Here is a 26,132-nt window from a genome sequence, read left to right as displayed (position 1 = left end):
CTCCATCTTGTAAAGGTACAAGCAAGATAATGTAGTATTCTGATTAGCACATATTTAAGTATAGTCCTCGAAAACTTAATACATTTTTTTAAATCATGCTCCAAGAAGTTGGTTGATTTGTATGGCACCTTTAATCCATTTTAAGCTTTAAACCACCTATTATGGTTCCCTCAAGCTCCAATAGATTATCCTTCAAACTGAGCCATGCTAATCTGTTTAATATTCTTTCAAAAGATATATTCTCATACAGCTCTGGATCCTGGGAGTTTTAAAAGATCAGTGTGTAGTATTGATTCTGGTTAAACAGTGTTTTCGGAATTGGACCTACTGATAAAGGGCTGACACTTTTCCTGCACACTGGATGAGTTGACTCCCGTGTTTCTTCCACCATCAGAAATGTGTTGTAAACATGGATATTCTGAATATCGTGTGTTTTTTTTCTTTTTCTTTAAGAAAAAATGAAACATTTATGATAATTTAGTAGGTTTGCAAGACAAGATATTCATTCTGTGCTTGAGTTTAATCAAGGTGCTACATAAGTTTTGTTTTGTTTTTTAGCTTTGTGGCCAGTAACCTGAAAGCAGAAGTTGTGTAATGGCTCAGATTCTACATAATCTTAGTCTTGGAAGCAGCATGGGAGCCAAACAGTAAGCGTATAGGTAATAGCAGCAAAAGTTCATTGCATGTCCTAAGCCACTCAGGTCATCTGTGTATATTCTCTGAATAGAAGAATACCTTTTACAAAGCTAAGCACATCTTTCTCAGGAAAGTCAAAGTGGTGTTTAGTGTGACTTTCTGTCCATCTTACCATTTGGTGCTCACAGATGTCATTGTTAATGACATTTAAAGTATCATAGAATCATAGAATATCCTGAGTTGGAAGGGACCCTTAAGGATCATCAAGTCCAACTCTTGACACCGCACAGGTCTACCCAAAAGTTCAGACCATGTGCCTAAGTTCACAGTCCAATCTCTTCTTAAATTCAGACAGGGTCGGTGCAGTGACCACTTCCCTGGGGAGCCTGTTCCAGTGTGCAACCACCCTCTCTGTGAAGAACCCCCTCCTGACGTCCAGCCTAAATTTCCCCTGCCTCAGATTAACCCCGTTCCTGCGGGTCCTGTCACTGGTGTTAATGGAGAAAAGGTCTCCTGCCTCTCGACACCCCCTTACGAGGAAGTTGTAGACTGTGATGAGGTCTCCCCTCAGCTTCCTCTTCTCCAGGCTGAACAGGCCCAGTGACCTCAGCCGTTCCTCGTACGTCTTCCCCTCCAGGCCTTTCACCATCTTCGTAACCCTCCTCTGGACGCTTTCCAGCAGTTTCATGTCCTTTTTATACTGTGGTGCCCAGAACTGCACACAGTACTCAAGGTGAGGCCGCACCAGCGCAGAGTAGAGCGGGACAATCACCTCCCTTGACCTACTAGTATGCTAGCTGTTTTTTTAATTACCAATATTTTATTTGCATATACATCAGTTTGGCAGTTTAGGATAGAGGGGGTCAGGGTTTACCTCTACCTGAGTAAAATTATGCTAATGGCCGAAGTACATCAGACCTAAATGAACTTGCTTCTGAGTGCTTTCTGAAAGTAGGCCTTTCATCAGCCTTTGTGTCCAGAAGGATTTGACCTTAGATACACATTTCTTTCTTAAGAGCAGTCGTGCGAGGCTCAACTGGCACCTCTTGCCATCATGGTGTGCATGAGAATCAGCACTATTAGTGCTCTTACTAGCACTGTTATAGCCTAAGTGGCCTGTTTTTATTGTTGCAAACTGGTATTTTTCATACACTCGTAAAATTCATACGAATGTTTCAATCAGTGTGAAGAGGAGATCCAGCATGCAGCAAATTCATGTACATTGTTAGTTTTATTTGGCTATAGTAGGATATATAAAGGCCAAAATGCATAAAATTTAATGAGTGGAGTCATGTAGGTCATAAATTAATAGGCATACTGAAAGACACCAAGGTTATGTAAATGTATTTGTACAGCACCCAGCACCCAGGAGGTGTGATTGTGATCAAAGCAATCATGAAAAGTGGATAATAAATAAAGGCTGTTACCTAATAGTGTGTAATGGGGTTGTGATGGGATGACAAAAGTGATCTTGACCAGAGAGTATTTGGGGGTGCTTGTATCTGGACATTCATTTTAGATTGCTTTCTAGTAAAGGGCTTGTAAAATATAAATTGATTAATCCTTATGCCTTTCATTTGCAATTTAGTAAGTCCTTCACTCCCTCTTCACCCAGTGCCTGAATATGCTGTTTTTATCTTATTGGCTCTTCTAAAAAGAAGTACAAACCAAAGGAAGTGTCTTTGTGTGAAGAAGGAACTAGACAGAGCAAGTTGAGCAGTGTTTTATGAAAAGAACAAGATAAAACAAACTTCAGTGATACCACTGAGAAAAATGTTTGTTGCCATAAATGAAGTAACAATAGTAAATTATAATTTTGTTTTGCTTTCTGCTGTGAGGTTTCTTTGTTTTTGCAGAGCATTTTTTATTTGTAATGGCACATTCTTTATTAAGTAGAATGAGAACTGATGTTATGATCAATATCTCAGGAGGATTTGGATCCAATTCTCAGCTGTAACTTCATTGATTCACTCCCAGCTCCATGAATATTCACTGCTAACTATCTCAGAAATGGATGTTTTCATAAATGCTTCTTTTTTTTCAGCTGAGTTTTAAACAATTCATGGCATCTTTTCTTCTTGACAGAGTTCAGAGTCTTAAGAATTTAAATGTGAAAACTGATTTTATTGGCAACAGATAATTGTATTTCATTTTAATTTTCATTTTAAATACAGTGACTTTGTCTTTAAAGCAAGTTCTCAAGTCTGATTGCCTGGAGCATCCTAAAGTAGATCCTTCTGCATTCGTGGGCACTGCTGTGCTGATCTCCTTGGGGCTCAAAATAGAGAGAGGGTGCTTATTCATTCAGGGTATTAAAATGAAAGGGAAAGGAAGAAGTAGAGGCATTGTCAGTCTCTCTAAGAGCTGTGTGAAGTGGAATTAATGATAACTCTCATATTGTTATAGCAAGGAAGTCATAAGATGGAGACTCTAAATAGAAAATAGCCAGGATACACTGTGTATTATTCCAATATAAAGTAGTCCCCTTAGTCCATTGGCAGAGGATGTCAGTGAGAATTGTGTGGAATCCAAGACAGTTGGCAGAGGAAAGTGGAGGGAATAAAATTATTTCACAGCTGAGGGAAATGCACAGCACAAAACTGAGGAAATGGTATGAGCAACACACAAAAATGTCAGTTGTCATTGTACTCCTGCAGAGAGTTTCAGCCCAAAGAACTGCTTAATTATCAAGACAGCAGACCTTACAGTGCCCCTTTGATATAGGTTAATTATGTCAGACCCATTTTACAAGATATTGATGTGAACAAAATGGAAATTACTTGTCCATGTAAACAGTGATGAAGAGGGAATAATGTCTAAAATACTGTAACCTCCAGCCCCTGACTACAAAACTTCCAGGCTCCTGCTCCCATGGTCAGAAATGTGACAATTACGAGGATCCTGTGTAACATAAAGTCCATTGTCAAAGACATCATCTGGTGGAAGTAGCATATTAAGCTCCATCCATTAACATACATGTATTTCTTTTGTTGGCTTTATGTGTCTTTTCTCTAAACAAGCAAAATCCAAACCTTCTTGTAAATGTCCCTAGTAATGTTTCAGTTTTTTATAGTAAGAACTGGAATTAGAAATAAATAAATAAAATAATAGGTGTCAGAGAAAATTTGACATTAGCTTGCAGGCAACAGATAGTAGGGATGTCAGAGCCTATACAACATTGCTGTGTCAGCGATATTCACGGTCACTAAAAGGTAGAAAAAATAAATACAGATAGAAAGCAAAAAATAAATTTAAAGAAGATACAAATCATCTAATAACTTGTATGAGATGGGGCATCTTTTGAGATTCTGGCCTGGAGCATTCCTGGGGACTGAGTGAAAAAAATCACATCTGGTTAGTCTTAATCTGGTTAAATTTCTGTGGCAGGGTTGATTTGACTGAAGAAAGGATGGAACTGCTAGTAAAACAACCGAAGTCAGGGGTTCAATGAGTTACACAGAGGTTTAGGAAGGTTCAGCTGCTATTCCATAGAGAAGCAAGGATTTTTATTTAATTGTTTTTGGTTTGGTTTGTGTTTTGCTTTTGTTGTTCTTGTGTGTGTTTTATCATTGTTTGTGGGTTTTGTTGTTTTATTATTATTTTAATAAATCACTGTTATTTAAAAAAAATAAAGTGATCATTATGGCTCAGAGTGTTTCCTTTCCTTGGCAAAAAACAATTCAATCCCTCATGACCTGGAAGTTCCTTATCTTCTCTTTACATGCTTGAGAATTCCCAGGCTTCTGTCATACACCCCTGCCTCTGCTGAAAAAAATACCATGTGGCAGCTAACTTACTCTGAGGACAAGCCCAGAGTTACGTCTCCATTTAAAAAGTTGTATCTGTCTTGCATCTAATGCCAAAATAATGGCTTATTATGGTCCACCATTAGGACCAAAAAGGGTCCACCGTTAGAATAAAAGCTACTTGGGACCTTTCTCCCTTACTTACGCAGGTTACAATTTTTTCGGATCAGGCAATAAAGAAACTTGGTTGTGTGCTGTCCTTGGAAACAGTATCAAAAAAAAGAGCTGTGATTAAGAACAGTATCTTAAAGATATATCTCAGAAAAAAAAAAATAAAATTACTGTTTTTATGGAATGAATGGTTACACCAGGATTTGTCCAAATCATTTCTTTAATCGCCAAAATATGTGTTTGACCGTCTGCATTTTTTTAGGAGGGAAAAATGAACATAAATCAACTGTGATGAATTAAGGAAAAATACCATAATTCTTACTCTAAAATGAGGATTGTCCTGTTGTCAATAGAAGATAGTTTATATAAAGAGCTTGACGCTAAGGTTTAGTTACCTAAAACTAAATTTACCTAAAATTAAGTTTTATTTTCTTTTTTAATTTTTGTTTACAGATTCATGGTGTTAGAATGGTAATGTAATTAAAATAAGTGTAATGATGTGTTTGGTTTTTGGAAACCAAGGAGCAGTATGGCCATAGCTTTGTGGATGTTCAGCATGTTGATCTGACCACATGAGATTGGGTCACAGAGTAAACAAAAGATATAATGCTACAAAGTCATAGCAAAATTGTGAGTTCAAAAATGCAGGTGAACATTGAGGACCAAGATAATTGATCTTTTATCTTCCCCTTATAAAAACAAAGGTTTATTTGCCTTTTAAATGGGCCAGTAAAATTGCATTGGCACACTACAGTGCATGCAGATTAGATAGTCAAGAAGAAATAAGGTATAAAGAAAGAAGCATAGGAGCTTAAGAGATGAAGATATTCAAAACTAATACAAGATAGATAGCCTGTAAAATGTTAAAGATCTGCAGTGAATACAAACCTGAATCAGAATATAATACTGGTCAGGAGTCTATGCTTGTTGGAAGATATTGTTGGTGATCCTCTCCTCTCACCTGCACTGGGATGCCCCTTGTTGGGATATTTCCTGGAATACACTGACTTACTCTTTTCTTCTTTCTCCACAGTAAGAATCTGCATAAAAGCTGGTAAACTAGGCCATTAATAAATACATAAAAGAAGTCTAATCTGTAAGGTACTGACTCAGTGTCTGTGAGGACACTCAGCTCTTGCTAGCCACTTCAGTGATTATTCTCATGGAATTAGAGAGTTTTTATGTCATTGAAATGATTTGGAGACTGCTAGCCTTTCTAAAGTAGTCCTTATTTTTCTCTTTTTTTCTTTTTTTAGCCTGTAAGTTAGTGTTGTTTTTTTTTTTTTATTATTTCAGTGGATAATCTTTATGGTAGCTTTTCTACTTTATATTCTGCTGGTATATGGTTTAACAAAATGCTTTTTGAATCTGTGTATTTAATTCCTTGGTCATGCCTCTGGGAATACATTCTAGCTGTATTATAGCTTCTTTTATATCTTTTCTCTACTGTGGTTGAGAACTTCTTCAAACTTTTCTTTCAGAAATCAGTATTTCTTATTCCCTCTCCATGCCCTATCTGCATCTATTTTCTATATGCCAGTTGTTATTTGCTGCTGGTATCCACTTCTGGTCATGTCCTTTTACAATGTCTTAAACACTTAAATAAGTTCTTTAATAACCTTCCTATTTTTGCATCTGGACCTCCAGGAAGAAAATGAAATTTTCACAACTGAGTACCAATTTGAGGTGTTTTCCATTATGATGTTCCAATGAGCTAATACAGTGGTGAAACCTTTTCAAAATTACTTTAACAGGCTTTGGTGATTCTGAATAGCATTTATGGTAGGAAATGTTTCATGATGGTACTTGCAGAAGTAACTATGCTGTATATTTCTGTGTAGAAGTCATGTCTACTTTACCAGTAACAACTTCCCCTTGCTTTCTGCAAAGTACACAGTGTTTTGGCAAAAGTGGTTAATGGGGCTAGTTGGAAATTGGTGCAAAATCCAGCTCTTGACAAGTGGAATTGTTGATGCTTAGTGGCCATTTTTCTTGGAAACTTGTTTTTCATTACAAATGGGACCTGCTTATCCCAGTGCAGAAAGGTTTTGATGTAAAGTGCTGCTGTGCTGTAGTGTGCTTCATCTGTGTGGTGATCACCATCCTTACTATAGAGCTGAACCCCTGCATCCCACCCGTGAGGTTTCTTCACTGTCTCTGATGCAGTCTCTCCACAGGAAGAACCCAGGGCCACAAGAAATTTGCTCTGTTTCTACAGAATTGAACAACAAAAAACTCATTCTCCCTGCAACTTCCACAAAGTTGACTACATTTCTAAATTGAAGTACTTTCATTTTTGCCCAAAATGGTCATTATTCAGATCTCTATAAAGTCTGGGAAATGCAGTTTTTCTCCAGATAAGTACACATGAAACAAAACACCTCTGGCTGAGTTTTGTGTCCTGACACTAGATGAGTTCCTCAGGTCACCAGCATGGTTAAACACTAAAAACCTCCAGGTTAAACAGTATCAATGTCTGTCGCGTGAAGCAACAATAGGTATTCTTTATATTGGTAAGCCATACACCTTCCAAATTGCTTCTGAACATTTTAGTACTCTATTAAGAAGTCAACATAATTTCTCATTGAAAAAGACCTAACCCAGGTTTCTTACAGGGATTTCAGAGTGATGGACTGTAAAGAAATGAAACACTGAGGTTGCTTTGAGTCAAATCTGAATCAGAGTGGGATGCCGGGGAAAACTGCATCTTAATGTTTTGATATTTAGGCAGACTTGACATTTGTTGTGTAGCTGCTAACAGAGCTCTCAAGGTGCTACTCAAGGGAGGGAAGGTATTTTACAGATAGGCAATGTAATCCAGTGTTTGTTTCTTAAGGAATGTGGAAAGATTAGTGGATTATAACAATGTAGCACCACAATTTGAACTAAAAATATACTCAGACCAGTTTAATTGTGACAGAAAGTTTGTACAACTCACAGCTACACTGAAATTAGTATATAATATCGCACAAATTCATTCCATCTACCGCATCATACAAAACAACTTCAGGATTGCTTAGAGGGCTTACTTCAAAAATACTTCAAAAAATTGTTTGCATTCATTTTATTTCACATTTTAACCCATCTGTCTGTTTCTGTTAGTCTGTTCACAGTTTTCCAGAGGCGTTTATGCCATCTTTGGATTCTATGACCAGATGTCAATGAACACACTGACGTCATTTTGTGGAGCCCTTCACACTTCCTTCGTCACACCCAGCTTCCCAACAGATGCAGACGTGCAGTTTGTCATCCAGATGCGGCCAGCATTAAAAGGAGCCATCTTGAGTCTCTTGACCCATTATAAGTGGGAAAAGTTTGTGTACCTCTATGACACTGAACGGGGTAAGCACCATTGCTTTAAGTGCCTTTGCTATTTTATAACTCGCCACAAAGTACTACCAGAATCATTATGTGAAGCCCACCCCAAGTTGCTTCTGTATGCTGGTTGCAAATGCTGATTGTCCTAGAAATTTATTCTGAGGGAACAAAAATTATAGGATAGATGAAAAGAAGGTATTGTCATATTACTTCCCTTCTGTAAAGACCTTATGTTAGGTGTGTAAGCATTCAATTTGGAATAAATGGTTTCAATGGAACTGCAGGCTCAACTCTTGCCAGGGTTTCTGAGTCCTTGCAAAATGAATAAAGTCGGCACTATGAAAAAGGCTGTTAAACAAGACTTTCCACTGTGTGTGATATTGCAAATCCCTCAACACTTTGCATAAATGTGTGTTTCTCCTGCCACTGGACAAAGACAGTCAATGCTAAGATACACTATTCAAATGTCCAGGCATCAATGACAGCCTAAGAATATAATGCATAATATGGTTTATGGCTCTGCTGGAGAAAAGATGCTCTAGATATGTCACATGGATATTCAGAGATGAATTTAGATTCATGATGAGAGTGACCAGAGATATATTTTACAAAATGAAAATATGGTAAAACCAGTGTTTCCATGCTTAAGCCAATTGCTGACTAATTGATGCATCAAAGGTAGCAAATCCTGTCAAAGGGAGATCTGTGCATCAGAAGCCATTTACTGTGAAGAATCTTGCATGTTTCTGAGGAGTAGCTGTTGCCAGCTGCTCTGAATATACTGACTTTGCATAGCTACAGTTTTTACCTGCATAGCAATTTTTGCATCAGGTAGATATACTGCTGTCTTTCTTACCCATTTTATGATTAACAACTCCAAGACCTTCAAAGGAATCTGGATAGAGCCAGATAAGCTCTGATTTCGTTCCCAGCTCCCATGACAAATTTCTGATGACCTGGGCTACTACATATTGGTAAACATCAAGTCTTCAGTGGATCAGCTTTTCACACTGAAGATTAATAGGGATATCCCAATAAAGAATGTAGTATATGTTCAAAATAATGTATAAAGTACCTGATAAAAGTTGAATGCTTGCTCAGCATTTTTTGAGTGATTTGGAGATGCTAAGTATTGCTAACTTTGAAAAGCACTAGCTATGAGGTCAGGTAGGAAAGTATGGAAAATCTTAGAGTGCCATTAGTTTTTAAACCTTTTAAAACCACTATCCAGGCATCTTATTTTGTGATTAAGTCCACTTTTAAATGAAAGCTCCTGTGACTATGACAGTTATCTGAGTAAGGAAGGTTTATGTCATTTGATGTTATTTGTGGTTAGCATGCATGTTATGCTAACCATATGTTATGTCAGGCATTCAGACTAAGTCTACCAGAATGGGGAATCTGAATTAGAGAACAGCGTAAGTGACTAGGATTATAACATGTAGCTCGGGGTTAGAAGGTAAAAGACCTGTGTCTTCAGGATGGAAGAGGCATCAGTACATACACATAGCTTGATGATGGTCTTCGAGTTGTTTCTGATACGTGTGTGTTTTGAGATACCACATCTTATCTTTCCTTACTTTACATATATGCTCACTGCTGTTGCTTGATAAAATTGTTGCCTTCACTAAAACAGGAACAAAACTGAACAATTAATTATGTTACTGTACATTTATTTGGGTTATAAAACAAACCTGGTAGCAGTTTTATCAGAACTATAATTGCTGTGCTTTTCCAGAATTAAAATAAATTAAGAAGATTCATATAGGAGGGAGCAAAGCATTAGACGCTGAGAAATAGACATTATATTCTTTTGATGGCAGTAATGAGGAATGACCACACCTGAAACATTTGGCAATCCCAGTAGCCTGACTGATCTCTTTGATAGGCCTTTAAATACAAAAAACATCCCAAGAACTTCTACAATAATAATGGTGAATGACTTTTTGTATCAGATAGCAAATAAGGCTGTATATATTCCTTATGCTGAGATACCACTGGAAACGAAAACACTAGAGCTGTTCCAATTTTTAATAATTCATGTCTTAGATACTTAACTGCTTTGGGGCACAAGCACTGTAGAGAGGTGTTAAACAATTCACTTTCCGTTCCTAAAGTGAACTATCGTTATTTTGCCGGCTTTCTAGGAAGATTATTGTCATCTCACTGGTTTGTTCTGAGAATCTGAGAATTTTCAGAACATTACACTGCTCTTTCTTGTGTTGAATATTAGGTAAGGAGTAAATTGTTCTTGCGAGTAGTTTTACAAGGTTCTGCTAAAGTAAAACACTGCAATGTATTAAACATTACATTTACTATTGATAAATACCACAACATATTGCAGGTGCCATACAAAACTGAATAAGCCTTATTGTGGTTTTATCAAGCTTACTGAACTATTTCAATTAAAGCTTAGGAGAATGGAGAATCATCTTCTTTGTAAAACTGCTTTCCTTAAGCAGTGCTTTTTTCCTTCTTCGCTGTCAAACAATATAATCATATGGTTTCCCCCTCCGTGACAGTAGGCACAATACTGTGACGTTTGGCTTTTGCAATGAAGACAAAAGATAAATCTCAAACAATAGAATAAAGTTAAGATCTACAATTATATGGAGAGGTGGTGAAGCTTTTAATCTGGTGAGTTAGTGTGTAAGTGTCATATATGTTTATAATTGTAAGTACTTTATTTTCTGTTGCTATGAGATGACTGAGTGTTGCAGATTGTGCTCTCAAATGCGTATTTATGTGCAGGTGCAAAATAAAGTTTCTTAAAAACAGGAACTTTGTTGCTAAAGTGCACAGAAAGAAGTATAAAGTGTGAGATTTATGAATTCCAGCAGCAAGACTTATGTCTTATTGCTTATTTCAGCTGTTGGACTTATTCTTCTGTGAAGAAACTGAAATTTAAGAGAAATATCAAATTGTATGTCCTTCTAGTACCAGCAGAAAAAAAATAAATTATACTTTGCAGAGAGTAATGATGCATTAGGAAAAGATTGCTAAGGGAAGAAAGGACATTAAGCAGTGCTTAGAGGATATAGTCATACGTTCATTCCATGCCACATGCTTTTAGTTCATGTGAAAGGGAAAGGCAGGGCTGTTTTCTGTTTGTATTAACTCAAATCAGTAAGTTGACACTGTTGGTCACTGTGATGCATGCAAAATATCTGATTAATTATATGGTGCTAACTGCCTCAGTAGGCATCTCTGCAGTAGAACTAAGACTAATTAAGATTATGTCAGGATGAAATGAGATCGGGTTACATGCAGAAAGCCATTAAGAATTTGGATATCACTTGTCAGGAAAGTCACCTTTTGTATCTCCTGCTGAGGATTATATTTCACCAAAAAAAAAAAAAAAAAAAGTTTATTTCCAGTCTTCAGGTCTGTTTCTCCTCTGGCTTTGTGTTACTGTAAGTCAGATATTATTCTGCTGAAGCCGGTGGACCGGAGTAACTCTGGTACAAATGTGCGCAGAGGTAGGCTTGTGGGTTTCATAGTCTTCTTAATATTGTGTGAAAGTGTGAAGCACTTCTCTTCATTTAATTATAAAATTGGTGTGTTAGATTGCAGTACTGAAGCTTTTGTTTATTTAAATTTCCATATGTTTCTTAACTAACATTTTAGTTATTCAGTTATTTTTGTCAGAGAAACACTGTTTTGTGCAGATTGTTCACTCCCCATTTGTCAGCACAACACAGGCATTTTGTCCTAAGTTATTCTGATTTATCGTATCTACTGTGCACAGAGACACTGATTTATGTCATGCAGATCATTTAAACAAAATAGCATCAAGTGATTCCTGCAATGTGCGTCAAGTTTTCTCCCTCTTCCTTTGGATCATAGTAGTCATCCTAAAACATCAGCCTTGTATAGCTGGAAAGGGGCTTTCTTTATGTTCGTACAATGACAACTTACACAGTGGGACCTCAGTCCAGACAAATAGGCACATAGGCTTTATGGTATTGCAACCACATACTTCTAGAGACTTAGAAGTATTAAATTCTTCTGTCATTTAGTTGTCATTCAGTTTGTCAGTGGGTATCTAAGGATACTGAAGATCAGGAAGAAAAGTATTTGGTAAATAGGATTATCATTGTCTAATAAATATTTTTTAATGGGTTAACATTGGCAAAGTGAATGGTGAGGTACAATAGCGTGTGTCTAAAGCTCTAGGTTATGTGGTAAGAAGATTTCAAAGTATCTCCTTTCATTTCTGAAAGTAATTATATCTTTAATCCTTACTGCCACAGAAACACAAAAATACAACCTGAGCATAGCTGATGGGTAAGTATGCAGGAGGGCTGAAAGTTTACTTCCAGAAAGTATGACTTGTACCATTCATCTTCACTGTGAAACCTTATGGTACCTGGTTGCATAAAGAAATGCCAGGTAATGAGACAAAAAAGAAAAAGGAGAGAAAAAGAAAAAAAGTTGCAATTGTAAGCTTCTTGATGATTATGCATAAGGCATTGCGTTTTCTTAAATTGGGTTCAGTACATGACAATGAGGTCTGATTCTGTGCTGCTGAAGACAAAGAATAACTCTTCTGTTTAGTTCTGCTTTTACAAAATGAGGTTAGTTATCTATTGCTATCAAAGGACAAGTCACTTCTGTGCTGCTTTCCCTGGGGAATGAGAGATTTGAGCTGATAAAAGAAGAGGCCTGTAGAACCAGTCTCATTATATCTCCCACCAAATTAGAGTGATTTTGTTGTTGTTGTTGTGGGGGGGAGGGGAGAAGTGAAATAGTTGCATTGAAAAAATACTGCTATGTAGAACGTTTAATTTTTTGCAGAAGTTTTTGGGTAAGATTATTTTTTGTGGAATCCAGCAAGACTTTAATACCTGATGAATTCTCAGGGATTTGGGAATTTCAGGTGCTGGTATGGCTTTTCTGTGCAGATTGAGTCTCTGCTGTGATGAAAAATGTAACATAGAATAACCAACTCCTGTTTTTAATCACCTTCCACCAGCAGACAGATGCAAAAGAATTCTTCTTACCACATAGCTGGTTTGTTAAACTCTATGTTGTCTTTCTGCATGTCAGGAATTTTTAGCTTCATTTCTAAAGATCACTCTTCAATAAAGGGGGAAAAAGAATATGGTGGTAGCAGCTACACCAGGTTTAGCAAAACCTGAATTCAGCACCTGCTAAACAGTCAAATGTCAGAAGAATTGATAGCTGAGCTGTTCATTACCGTTTTTATTCTCCAGAGCAGGGGAGCTATGCCACCAGCTGCAGAGCTGGTCTGACTCCATTGCATGAAGGAAAATGGATTTAAAGATGACTCACATACAGTTTTCTTAGAATTAAACATGGGATCTTTCACTTTGAAAATGATAATTCTTGTTTGTAAGTAGGTTTATACCTCTTGAATACTTCACAGTTGCATCTTTTGTAAATGTATTTTCCTTGAACTTTCAGAATAGTGAAAGGATTTAAAATCTCGACATTATCTTCTTAAACATCAGTCTGTGGCAAAGAATAATGGAGCATACAAAGCATGTTTGGAAGCCTATAAAACTCCATGAGAGGAAAGAGTTACTGCCTTGATTCTTCACCTTGATTCCATTGAGCTTTTTGAATCATTTGCTGGAGTGTTTTGGATAGCAGCCCAGGATCACATGCATGACATGTAGGGACTATCAGTTGCTAGCATTCAGACAGCAATGTAGATTGTAGAATCACAGGATGGTTTGGATCAGTAGGGACCTTGAAGGTCATATAATTCCAACCCCCATGCCATGGACAGGGATGAGCTACCATGTTCTCCTGTCCCACTTCTTTGTGCACTGGGAAATGCACAATAAGAAATAAAATCCTGGCAAGACCTCCAGAACTGAGGCTTGGCCTCCATATCACAGAAACAGATGTCACTGGTGTCTATGCATTTGGAGAGTAAGTCCTATTAACTGCCATCCAGAAATTCACTTCTAAGTCACAGCCTCAGCAAAAGGCAACTTGCAGCATGGCCACAAAATGTTGCATGTTTTGCATGGCTTTCATTGAGAGGATGCGATGTAGCTTCAGGTTTTCAGGCTCTGGTACAACAGAGAACACACACAGTGTAAAGATCATTATGGTAGAAAATCCATTATTTAGATTTAAAGAACGCTCAAACTCCATTTAGCTATGTGTTGTAAGAAAATTATCTTTCTTTCAGTATCTGTTTTTTAAGAATGAGTGATTTTACCATCTCATAATGCCTGGAATTTGTATTTATATTGAATGGAGAACAGTAGATACAGTTTAGCAATGTTTGTATGAAATATAAGTAATTTACCCTGACAAAGAGGCACATTTTGACATTCTTATTTAGGGCACATTGCTTCATCACTTTCAGCAGTATAATATATGAACTAAGGCACTATTCAGGAAACATACCAGAATCTCAACTGAAATATTCCAGGATTGCTTTACTGATTGACTTTACTGCTTAAATGTGTTAGGGAATAATCTGAGCCTGAACAATTAAATCTAGCTTTTTGGTAATCACCTGCCATTTATTTCCTCTGAAACCTGTAAAGTGTCATACAGACTCCCTTTACCTTGGTCTCTGTGGTATACAGATACAGAATAAAGCTCTTTGACTGATCCTTCCCCAAACAAATGTTGAGACCCTGTGTGGGAGAATGGATGCTCGCTGGTTTTTTGGTGGACTGCAAGCCTTAAGCATTTTTCTCCTGATCTTTCCCATTAGCTGCTGTTTGTTTAGCTTACCCCAGTAACCACTTAAACTGTTTTTTGAGCTTATGAGCAAAAGGAGTGAATTGACTTTGAAAGTCATCCAGCATGACATGTATCATACTGGCAAAACTAAGATGCAGCTAGAGACCGCCAGCATACAGAGTTCATCCTGGTGTTCTGTACTGAAGCTTTGTGCCAATGCAAGTTTTGTGTGTACACAGAGCATTCAGTTTGGTGTTGAGATGCCTGGGCAAAATGCCTGAGCATCCTTTGAAGCTGCTGGAACATGCACTACTGTCAGCAGTATTTTCCAACAAGTAGAGTAACTGCACATGTGCAACAAACGTGTCTTGTTTCATGGAGCCCCTGAGGAAGCATATCAGCCCAGCCATGAAGGAAGGCAGGAACACCAGAGCAAGAGCATGATATAACAGAGCCTTCATACTGCTCGTGCAGTGATTCTGTGGTGTTGTTCATTCTCCTATCCACACATAGTGGTATTGGGATAGGGGATTATGTCGGCCTTGCTCATGCTGAGTGTGAATCTGGTTGTGGCTGAGAGAAGGATCAAAAGAATCTGACCTCAGTTTTTGTGAAATCAGCTTGTAACAATATTCAGGTATACAGCATATGAGCTGGGAAAGTCCTGAATAAATAATTTCTGGAATCCCAAAGCAGGATGTGTGTTACACGAGTATCCCTAGAGAAAGTGACTGGAACTCTCAGGCATGTGAGCTGAGGCCTGAATATCATACACGGTAAACAGGAGAACAAACTCACCCATGCCATAGGGATGAAGTTCACAAGTCTTTGCATTTATAAGCTTATTTGTGTAAATGCATGTATTTGAATAGTTAGCTTTTCATGAATATGTATGCTTTATCAACTCTTGGTATAGCCGTAACACATTTAATTTTAGTGTTATTTGTATTAGTAATTTAAGCAGCAGAAGCTTTTGTTCTCTGTTGATTTTGTGTGTGTCAGCAAGGCCTAAATGGCCAGTCTCACATTTCCATATTCCTTGAAACAAAGGTAAAATTCAGGACAGCTTCCAAGTAGAGAAGGAGGGGAGAAGGGCTGAAAAGATACCTGAGAGGGGTTGCTGGCCCTTTTGCTATGAGACAAGGGCAAGGACTTGACACAAAGCCAAGCCTTAGAGGTAAGGAAAGGCTGTGCTTGGAACCAGAAGAGACAAGGTAGAATCTGTTGAACTCAAGGAGGTGCTAGGACTTTTTAGACTAGAAAGAAAGGCCAGGAGAAAGAGTATTGACATGCAGAAGATTGAGCACACTTATATCAAACCTATTTATTAACCTATCTCATCCAACAGATCAATGAGTTTACTTAGAGCTACTTTGAATGTATTATTTCGTATTGATGTATATAGCATAGTTTTTTAGACTGGAAGACATAATTGTCTTTGGCATGTAGATGCTCAGAGCAAGGCAGGCTAGCTTTACCTGGGGACTTGTGCTGATTCTGTTCTTGGAAGTGAACTGTCTTGCTTATTAAAGTCTGTGTAAAGGGGGTGGTACTTTGAGTAGAACTGAAGAAAGCAGGACTGTTTAGTGATGAGCCTAAGATGAAGAAGTTCTGAAGTATGTATCAAAAAGAGACAGATGCATAATGTTGCAATAGTATGTGAACTTTAATACATATTTCAGTGGAGTTGCCTGTTCTGGTTATCATACATTCTTCAAAGAAAGACATTTTGACATCATATACCTTAATGCAGTTACAATAGCAGTATTTAGCATTTTTGTATTCTTACAAGTTTGTGTATTTTATCACTCTTCATTGGATCTTGACTTCATGTTTACTCTTCCTGTATATATTTTTCCACCTAGAAATAGTTTATTTTAACCTGATCATGATGTATTATTATCGGTGGCCCATGATATTTTGTGGAACAATGTGTGGTTCTTACTCAGAGTGAGGGAACAGATTCCCTACATAAACCACAAGAGACTTCACACTCTTGTGAGTGTGATGTGATAGCAAGAAGATCTTCAGTTAAGGCACATGAACAACATTCACCAGGTGAAGAAATTTTGTGGAGTGATCACACGGTGTTGTGGCTTAATGGTATGATATAGGAGTGACTGTAATAAGTACAAGTGGTAAAAAAACAAACACAAATGAGATTACTTCAATGTTTGAGAAATACAAAACTAAATTGGAGCTTCTCAATAAGCAGGGAAATCAAAGCTTCTCCTTTCATAGAATGGCCTCAGACACTCAAAGGCAGGCTCTCAGCTAAGCAATGACATGTTCTTTTCTCACTACCAAAAGAGGGGCTTCATACGCAGTTTGAATTTCTTTTGGTAGAGGACTATATTGCATGCTGGATGAATGGTGTCTAAGAATTTAGCTTTGTTAAAGGCACTTTGTGCTTCTGGAATGATTTCTATTTGATCGTCTCAAACAACAATGTATAATCATTGTTGATTATAGATCAGCAGCATCTGTGTAGCGCAAATGAGAATTTTCAATCCTGTTTTTCAGATGGAAAATTTGAGGCACTGATCAGGCTAGCTGCCTGATCTTCGTCTACTTACATCTATGGAAATAGTTGTTGAGTTCAGAGCACATTGAGCTATAATTTAAGAGACATACGGAATGCCAGACTGGAAACCAGCGGCTTGGTTACTGGTGAAAAACAGATTTTCATATTCCTGCACAGGATTAACCTTCCCTTAAATTTTACCTTGAATTTCCTTTCTCACATAGAAAAAAAACTTGAGCCTTCAAAGAAACTCTTAATGGACTACTAAGAATCTTTGCATTTAAGGTACTTAGTTAAATTTGGAGTTTGTATGAAACATACTTTAGTTACAGCTTCAATACCTTCGTTCAGGTACAATATCTGACTGTCTTAAATGTATTTTACTCCTTCAGACTTCACAATTGACTAAACTAATTTGACCATAAGCCTTTTGCTTCCCAGAAAATATGAGCTGTCTCAGTATGCATAAAGATGACTCAGATGCTTTGTAGGAAGAAAAATAAACGTGAATGCATTTATGATAAACCCACTCATCCAGCAGGTGAAGTGACCTCATATTGTATTTAGGTTAAGGATTTTTTAAAGGAATTTTCTCTTAAGGATATAGGTTTTTCTCTGGTTTATCATGAGACATTTAAAATCACACTTTTTCTTTTTTTTTAAAACTTTTCTCCTTACAATTCCCAGCTTGACAGCACTGTGAGCATGCATTCCAAAAGCTATGGAAAACAGTGTACTACTGTAGTACAGTGGAACGCCTTCATTCCTCCATAAAATGATAAAGTATTAATCTCTATGAAAAAAAAAAAAAAGTGAAAAGTTCCTGACATGAATTTTATATGCCGTAACAAGCGATTATTCATTCCTTCAGCTCTAGATGCATAGCTTTTGCTGGCCAACTCTTTTGCTTTGATTCATGATGCAGAGAAGAATCACTGGGAGAGAAAGGTGACCCAAAGTTTTATTCCTCCTGATCCTGAGCTCATCATTTTCACAGCCTGTTACTTTGCACTTAAAAATATTTCTGACTTACCTTGGTTGCTAACAGTCCAAAGAAACAGATCACCATCCAGTGATTTGCAGAGCATAGCAGCATTCATTCAGAGCTGTTCTTCAATTTATTAAAGTGATTAAGCACAAAATTTTCATCTCTTGCAATGACAAACTATCCCCTTTATTGCTGAGTGGTTCTTCGATTTTTAGGGCCTGATTCTTCAGGCAGTGCTCTGCAAACTGGGTGTACCATGGAATCTGGATTTGAATGAGAAATAAATCTGTGCACCATCCAGATGAATGGACAGAGTCTAAGGAAGCTGAGGTGTTTCTGCCAGGATAGTCATCATTTAGTGAGCAGCATGGGCTTATGCATCATGCCTGAAACTGAGCAGTTTTGTAAACCAGACCTGTAGCAACTGGAAGCATGGCTCCACTTCTGTTCTGTGCCCCAGTGCAGTGATCTGTGCTGAGATCATGAACATTTGGTAAGCTACAAGCATCGCGGTTCCATGCTGTTATGATAAAACAGCATCAGTCTGGAAAGGTTAGCAGTTACCAAGCAGTGGTTGTTAATTTTTTTTAGCAGCTTCTAAGGTGGTGTTTGCTTTGGGGATATTTGTGTCAATGGTGGTAATAATAATATGCAGTGAATTGCTGGGGCTGTACAAACACCAGATATGGGAGGACTGCTGTTATTTCTGCTGTTATTTCCATAAAGTGCTGAACTTTTATAGTGTTGTGTTGTAAGGAGCATGGCCACACCATACACTGCACTGAACCATACCACCCTAGACCAAAGACAGATGCAAATTGTATTGTTTGTTATAAGCATTTAATGTCTCATGAGCATTTAGCTGAAGTTCCTTTCCCCTTTGTAAATTAAAAGCCCCTTCCAGCTATTCTAGTATAACCTAATGAAATTTGTGAAATGTCTACTAAAGTCTTTCTGCTCTCTATATGATGTGGTATATAAACCAGTCCCAAAGACAGCGGCTCTGGTCTGTTCTTAAGCTGTCTAGATCACAAAGCCATAGTTAAGAAGACTTTCAAGAGAAGAAAATACATGACAATGGTATTTAAAGATTTTCTCAGGGTACTTCAGAATATTTTAAGCACCCTGAAGCCATCAGATAAATGTAGTTAATAACACAGCCAGTTTCAGGTGTCTTTTAGCAAGGTTGTTCATGGTGATCACTCATATTATTGCCATCCTTGTAGCAAAGGCTATGTATGACTGTAAATTTCTACTGTGATCCCCTTGGTGATATAATAATAATGAATGTAGTCTCAGAATTAACATGGGAAAGCATTTACTAAAACTCTAAGTGTCTTCTATTCAGTTTGACTGGTATCATTCATACCCAAGTATGGGTGGTTCTAATAGGAGAATATATCAAATAAACTAAAATGTTGGGTAAAGTTATGATATAAACAGTATATTTCCTCTATTAGATGTAATTTTCAGTTGCCATTACATCCTGCTGAGCAATCTAAAATATATGGAAGAATCCGTAATTATCACTCATCTTTATGAAATGTCAAAGTCATATACTCCATCGACCTCAATCTATGTGCATTAATTCATGAAGAATTTAATTTGAGTTTAAGTCAGAACTGCAGTATAAAAGCCTTTCAGTGCAGTTTAATTATTTTGCCAGCATTATAGACACATAACACCATCATGGTCTAGACTGGATTGTGTCACAATCTGTTCCTAAGACTAAAGATTTTGTAAATGTGTTTCTAGATCAAATAATGCTATTTACTGCAATCTTATTTCTCAATGATTTTTCTTTTACCCTACTGAAAAAAGGGGAAATTACAATTTTATGCAAAAATATTAGTCTTCAGTTTGGGTAGTTTAACATATCTTTTATTAGCAAGATAAGGCTTTATTCTTTGAAAATAAATAAATAAATAATAAATAAATAAATAAAGGTTGGGGGGAAAAAACTGTTGTCTGACATTGACTGAGCAAGATCAAACCTTTGAGCTGACTGCAGTGGTGTCAGTAATTGCTCTGTAGGTAGAATTGCCTATTGCTTAGTGGTATTAGCATCATCGATCAGTTGTTTTTGTCCATGAGCTGACAATGATAAACTCAAATTAGATCAAGATTTTATTAAAGGAAGAAAATCAAATTATGCCTGGCTGTAGACAAATAATAGTGAGTTATATGAACACATAGTTATTGCAATAACAGTTTTTGCAGAGATTTCTTGAAAATAACCCCCCAAACCCTCCTGTTTCACTCATTTTTTACACTGTGCTCTGCCTCCCTCATGTACACAGCAATGGGCAAGCCTAAATGCTCATAATGACATTGTTACGGTAGCCACAAAGAGTGGGAGAGGTGGCGGGGGGAGATCTGGGCTGTTCTGTAAGAGAGGAATTTCAGGGGAGGTATGTGAGGGGGTGAATACAAGGATGCATAAGTTATTGCAGCCTCAAGGCAACGGTAATTTATGCACTGACAGTTTGAGTTTCATGCTATGCTATTTTAGAAAAGCCTTGCAAAGTAACTGCCTCTGTTACATTAGTGTATGTGTTGGTTTTAGAGATATTCCACTTCGTGGAGACAGTTTGAACACAAACATTTGAAACACATTCATCACAGTGTGGTAGTTCTCCTCCTTCAGCAAGAAAAAAAATAGTAATATAACAAGGATAGTTATTTTGCACATTCTAACATGAATTTGAATGCCCTGAAGGATTCTTCAGGGTTGTTTCATTGCTTATTTGTTGGTTTGTAGATATGTTGATGAAAGTGAAAATTGTGGCTTAAGATGATGCATGTGCATTGTATTAGTGTAATTATTATTTAGTTGTCCTTTCTGGCACCATTTTGCTGCACTTAAAGAAAGCAACAAAATGGATGTGAAAGGCATACATTAAAATAATGACCATTGTGGTTTGCATGTTTTCCTTATGCTACAAATCAGAAAAAAGCCTAGCTGCACACAGGATCAATAATACCAAGCAGTGCTTCCGTTTTGACATGAACAATATAATAACATTTATACATTCATGGACAATTTCCTTAAAAGGAAGAATTCAGCCTGGCTGTTTGATGGTGAATTCTCATTTAGATAGCAACAATTTCAGTGAGTTTAATAAATATAGTGGAACTATATATCTGGAAGAACAAATAAAGAACAGTGGCTTCAAAAGTGTAAAATGACTAGAATTACACTGAGTTTGCATTAATAATAAATATGAAGCCAAACGCAGTGAGTGTAAGCAGCTGTAGGCCATTACCATTTAGATTTAATTTAAGTAATCTCTGAATTGACCTTCTTCAAAAACTGGTAGACAATATAAACACATCATCATCTGACTTGTAGTGAATTTTACATGCCAACCGCATCCTTATAACATTTTATTGGGTGTCCCATGAAAATTATGGATAGAAAGATAATGGGAGCCATGCTGTTATTTGTTCCTAAGTTTTAAGTGCTACTCATTTTGGACAGATAGAATCTTGGTTTACGGGACATTCATTTGCATTTTTCTGCACATAGTGTTTTTGTGGCTTCAGTGACCTCCCTCTGACTATAAAGCTGGATTTTGTCAAAGTGCTTTTAATATTAAAACTTCTACTGTAAGGGATTCACAGTGCTGATGAATGTAACCAAGTTGGTTCAGTTGCGTAAAAATCAGAATATGCCTCAGAGTATAGCAAAAGCCATTCACTATATTTCTTTGAAGTGAATCATTGTATGTTTACAACAGGTAAAGGTTTGACCTCACGTATTTTAGAATAGTTTCATTACAGGTTCAGGGGAAAACAGCAACAAAATTGTAACACAGAGATAAAAATCATGATTATAAAGGAAGACGAAAAATTCTCCAAATTTTTATATTCAAATGTATTCTTTTTTCCTAATTACAGAATCACAGAATCACAGAATTTTCTAGGTTGGAAGAGACCTCAAGATCATCGAGTCCAACCTCTGACCTAACGCTAGCAGTCCCCACTAAACCATTTCCCTAAGCTCTACATCTAAACGTCTTTTGAAGACTTCCAGGGATGGTGACTCCACCACTTCCCTGGGCAGCCTGTTCCAGTGCCTCACAACCCTTTCAGTGAAGAAGTTCTTCCTAACATCTAACCTAAAACTCCCCTGGCTCAACTTAAGCCCATTCCCCCTCGTCCTGTCACCAGGCACGTGGGAGAACAGGCCAACCCCCACCTCGCTACAGCCTCCCTTGAGGTACCCATAGAGAGCGATAAGGTCGCCCCTGAGCCTCCTCTTCTCCAGGCTGAACAAGCCCAGCTCCCTCAGCCGCTCCTCGTAGGACTTGTTCTCCAGGCCCCTCACCAGCTTCGTTGCCCTTCTCTGTACCCGCTCAAGCACCTCGATGTCCTTCTTGTAGCGAGGGGCCCAAAACTGAACACAGTACTCGAGGTGCGGCCTCACCAGAGCTGAGTACAGGGGGACGATCACCTCCCTAGCCCTGCTGGTCACACTGTTCCTGATACAAGCCAGGATGCCGTTGGCCTTCTTGGCCACCTGAGCGCACTGCTGGCTCATATTCAGCCGACTATCCACCATCACTCCCAGGTCCTTCTCTGCCTGGCAGCTCTCCAACCATTCCTCTCCCAGCCTGTAGCTCTGCTTGGGGTTATTGCGCCCCAGGTGCAGGACCCGGCACTTGGCCTTGTTGAACTTCATGCAGTTGACCTCAGCCCATCGGTGCAGCCTATCCAGATCCTCCTGCAGAGCTTTCCTACCCTCAAGCAGATCGACACACGCACCTAACTTGGTGTCATCTGCGAACTTACTGAGGGTGCACTCGATGCCCTCGTCCAGATCATCGATGAAGATATTAAAGAGGACCGGCCCCAGCACCGAGCCCTGGGGGACGCCACTAGTGACTGGCCTCCAACTGGACTTGGCTCCATTCACCACAACTCTTTGGGCCCGGCTATCCAGCCAGTTTCTAACCCAACGAAGCGTGCACCAGTCCAAGCCAAGAGCAGCCAGTTTCTTGAGGAGAATGCTGTGGGAGACGGTGTCAAAAGCCTTGCTGAAGTCAAGGTAGACCACATTTACAGCCTTTCCCTCGTCCACCCAGCGCGTCACTTTGTCATAGAAGGAGATCAGGTTCGTCAGGCATGACCTGCCTTTCATAAAGCCATGCTGACTGGGCCTGATCGCCTGCTTCCCCTGCAAGTGCTGCATGATGACTCTCAGGAGGATCTGCTCCATGAGCTTTCCTGGCACTGAGGTCAAACTGACAGGCCTGTAGTTTCCCGGGTCTGCCCTCCGGCCCTTCTTGTAGATGGGCATCACGTTTGCTAGCTGCCAGTCAACTGGGACCTCCCCCGATTGCCAGGACTGCTGATAAATGATGGATAGTGGCTTGGCCAGCTCCTCTGCCAGTTCCCTCAGTACCCTTGGGTGGATCCCATGCGGCCCCATCGACTTGTGCACATCTAAGTGCCGTAGCAGGTCACCAACCAGTTCTTCATGGATAATGAGGGCCACATCCTGCTCCCCATCCCCTTCCACCAGCTCAGGGTACTGAGTATCCAGAGAACATCCGGTATTGCCGCTAAAGACTGAGGCAAAGAAGGCATTGAGCACCTCCGCCTTTTCCTCATCTCTTGTAACTAAGTTTCCCCCCGCATCCAGTAAAGGATGGAGATTCTCCTTAGTCCTCCTTTTTGTGTTGATGTATTTATAGAAACGTTTTTTGTTATCTTTAATGGCAGTAGCCAGATTGAGCTCCAGATGAGCTTTGGCCTTCCTAATTTTGTCCCTGCACAGCCTCGCTACTTCTTTAAAGTCCTCCTTAGTGGCCTGCCCACTTTTCCAAAGCTTATAAACCCTCTTTTTCCTCCTAAGATCAAGCCACAATTCTCTGTTGAGCCAGGCCAGTCTTCTTCCCCGCCAGCTCGTTTTTGGGCACGTGGGGACAGACCGTTCCTGCGCCATTAATATTTCCCTCTTGAAGAGCGCCCAGCCTTCCTGGACTCCTCTGCCCTTCAGAACTGCCTCCCAAGGGACTCCACCAACCAGTGTCCTGAGCAGCTCAAAGTCAGCCCTCCGAAAGTCCAATACAGCGGTTTTACTGGTCCCCTTCCTGGCCTCGCCAAGAATAGTGAACTCCACCATTGCGTGGTCACTCTGCCCAAGACAGCTCCCAGCAATCACATCCTCCACCAGTCCTTCTCTGTTTGTGAAGAGAAGGTCTAGCGGGGCGCCACCCCTGGTAGGTTCACTAACCAGCTGCGTCAGGAAGCTATCTTCCACGCTCTCCAGAAACCTCCTAGACTACTTTCTCTGGGCTGTGTTGTGCTTCCAGGATATGTCAGGGAAGTTGAAGTCCCCCACAAGTACAAGAGCTGACGATTTTGCAACCTCTGTCAGCTGCCTGTAGAATTCCTCATCCGTCTCCTCATCCTGGTTCGGTGGTCTATAGCAGACCCCGACCAGGACGCTAGCCTTGTTGTCCCTGCCGATCCTAACCCAAAGGGACTCGACCTTGTCATTCCCAACCTCGAGTTCTACAACCTCGAAAGACTCTCTAATATAGAGAGCCACACCACCACCCCTTCTGTGCTGCCTGTCCCTTCTAAAGAGCTTATAGCCAGGCATTGCAGCACTCCAGTCATGAGACTGGTCCCACCACGTCTCCGTGATGGCAACCAAGTCGTAGCCTGCCTGCTGCACGATGGCTTCCAGCTCCTCCTGTTTGTTACCCATGCTGCGTGCATTGGTGTAGATGCACTTCAGCTGGGCCATTGCATTATCCTCCGGCCTTGCCATTGTTCCCCCTAGCACAGCCCCAACAATCCTAGCCTCAGCCCCATCCCCCTTCCTACCTAGTTTAAAGCCCTCTCAATGAGCCCTGCCAGCTCCTGGCCCAGGATCCTTTTTTCCCTAAAAGATAGGGACCCGTCTGCGGCCATCAGGCCAGGTGCTGAGTAAAGTGCCCCATGATCAAAAAACCCAAGATTTCTGCATTGGCACCAGTCCCGGAGCCACGTGTTTAACAGGTGGGCTTTCCGTGTCCTCTCTGAACCCCTCCCTGCCACCGTAGGGATGGACAAAAACACCACCTGCACTCCCGCTCCATCCACTAACCGACCCAGTCCCCTAAAGTCCCTTTTGATAGCCTTGAGGCTTCTCTCTTCGATGTTATCACTGCCCGCCTGGACTATCAAAAGGGGGTAATAGTCAGAGGGGCGTACCAGGTTAGGAAGCTTCCTGGCAACGTCCCTGACCCTGGCCCCAGGGAGACAGCAGACTTCCCTACGGGTAGGGTCAGGCCGACAAATAGGGCCCTCTGTTCCCCTAAGAATCGAGTCACCAACAACAATAACCCTCCTGTCTTTCTTGGTGGAGGCAGTCCTGAGGCGCGGAGTTGACCTCCTCGCCCCAGGCATCCTCCTGGGAACATTTGCTACCTCTTCCTCACACACCGGCCTCTCAATCTCTAGGGCCTCAAACCTGTTGTGTAAGGGCACCTGGGAAGGTGGGGCCGGAAGGGGAGGGCATCGCCTGCGATGTCGAGCAGGGACCTGTTTCCATTCCTCCTCAGCTCCCAGATCCCCTCCCTCTGCCCGACGGGGACAGGGCAGGGGGTCCGCCCCCATTTGAGGAGTCTCACCTCGGCACCTCCCCTTGAGGCCCTGCAGGGAGTTACTTCAGAAGTCTATCTCCCGCTCACACTCCCTGATGGCCCTCAACTTCTCCACCTCCTCCTTGAGCTCCGCCACCATGCGGACCAGATCATCCACCTGCTCGCACCTCACGCACGCAGTTTCTCTGCCTCCCGCCGATGGCAGCAACAGGCTCAGACACTCCTTGCATCCGGTGACCTGAACTGCGGCATTTTTTAACGGGTAGTCGGTCTGGGTGTGTACCGACTTTCTGGAGAGCGCGCCGTGCCTGGTGGCGACCATTATCACCTAGTTACGGCTGTTGTTAAGGAGGTGTTGTTTGTGTGTAGGGGGAGCGCTCTGCCCTTCCTGCGCGCCCTGCCTGCACGAACTGCCGCGCTAACTGCCGCGCCACTCCCTTCTGACGCGACAAGTGATTCCAGACAAGTGGTATTTA

General features: G+C 40.0%; 1 protein-coding gene across 4 annotated transcripts in view; it reads left to right on the top strand.

Moving 5' to 3' along the window:
- GRIA3 (glutamate ionotropic receptor AMPA type subunit 3) overlaps window positions 1-26,132 on the top strand; it is a 151,922-nt gene that overhangs the window by 26,718 nt on the left and 99,072 nt on the right. For all 4 annotated transcript variants that reach the window (XR_014697425.1, XR_014697426.1, XM_084534019.1 and 1 more), the window contains exon 3: window positions 7,656-7,895. Coding sequence is in view for 2 of the 4 variants with exons in the window: in XM_084534019.1 (XP_084390145.1) it covers window positions 7,656-7,895 (240 nt within the window). In the remaining 2 variants the exon portion in view is untranslated. The remainder of the gene's footprint in view (window positions 1-7,655; window positions 7,896-26,132) is intronic.

The sequence above is a fragment of the Aythya ferina genome (assembly GCF_964211825.1).
Source record: "Aythya ferina genome assembly, chromosome: 13".
NCBI lineage: Eukaryota > Metazoa > Chordata > Aves > Anseriformes > Anatidae > Aythya > Aythya ferina.
The sequence above is the reverse complement of the archived record's forward strand: the minus strand, read 5'-3'. Positions and strand labels throughout refer to the sequence as shown.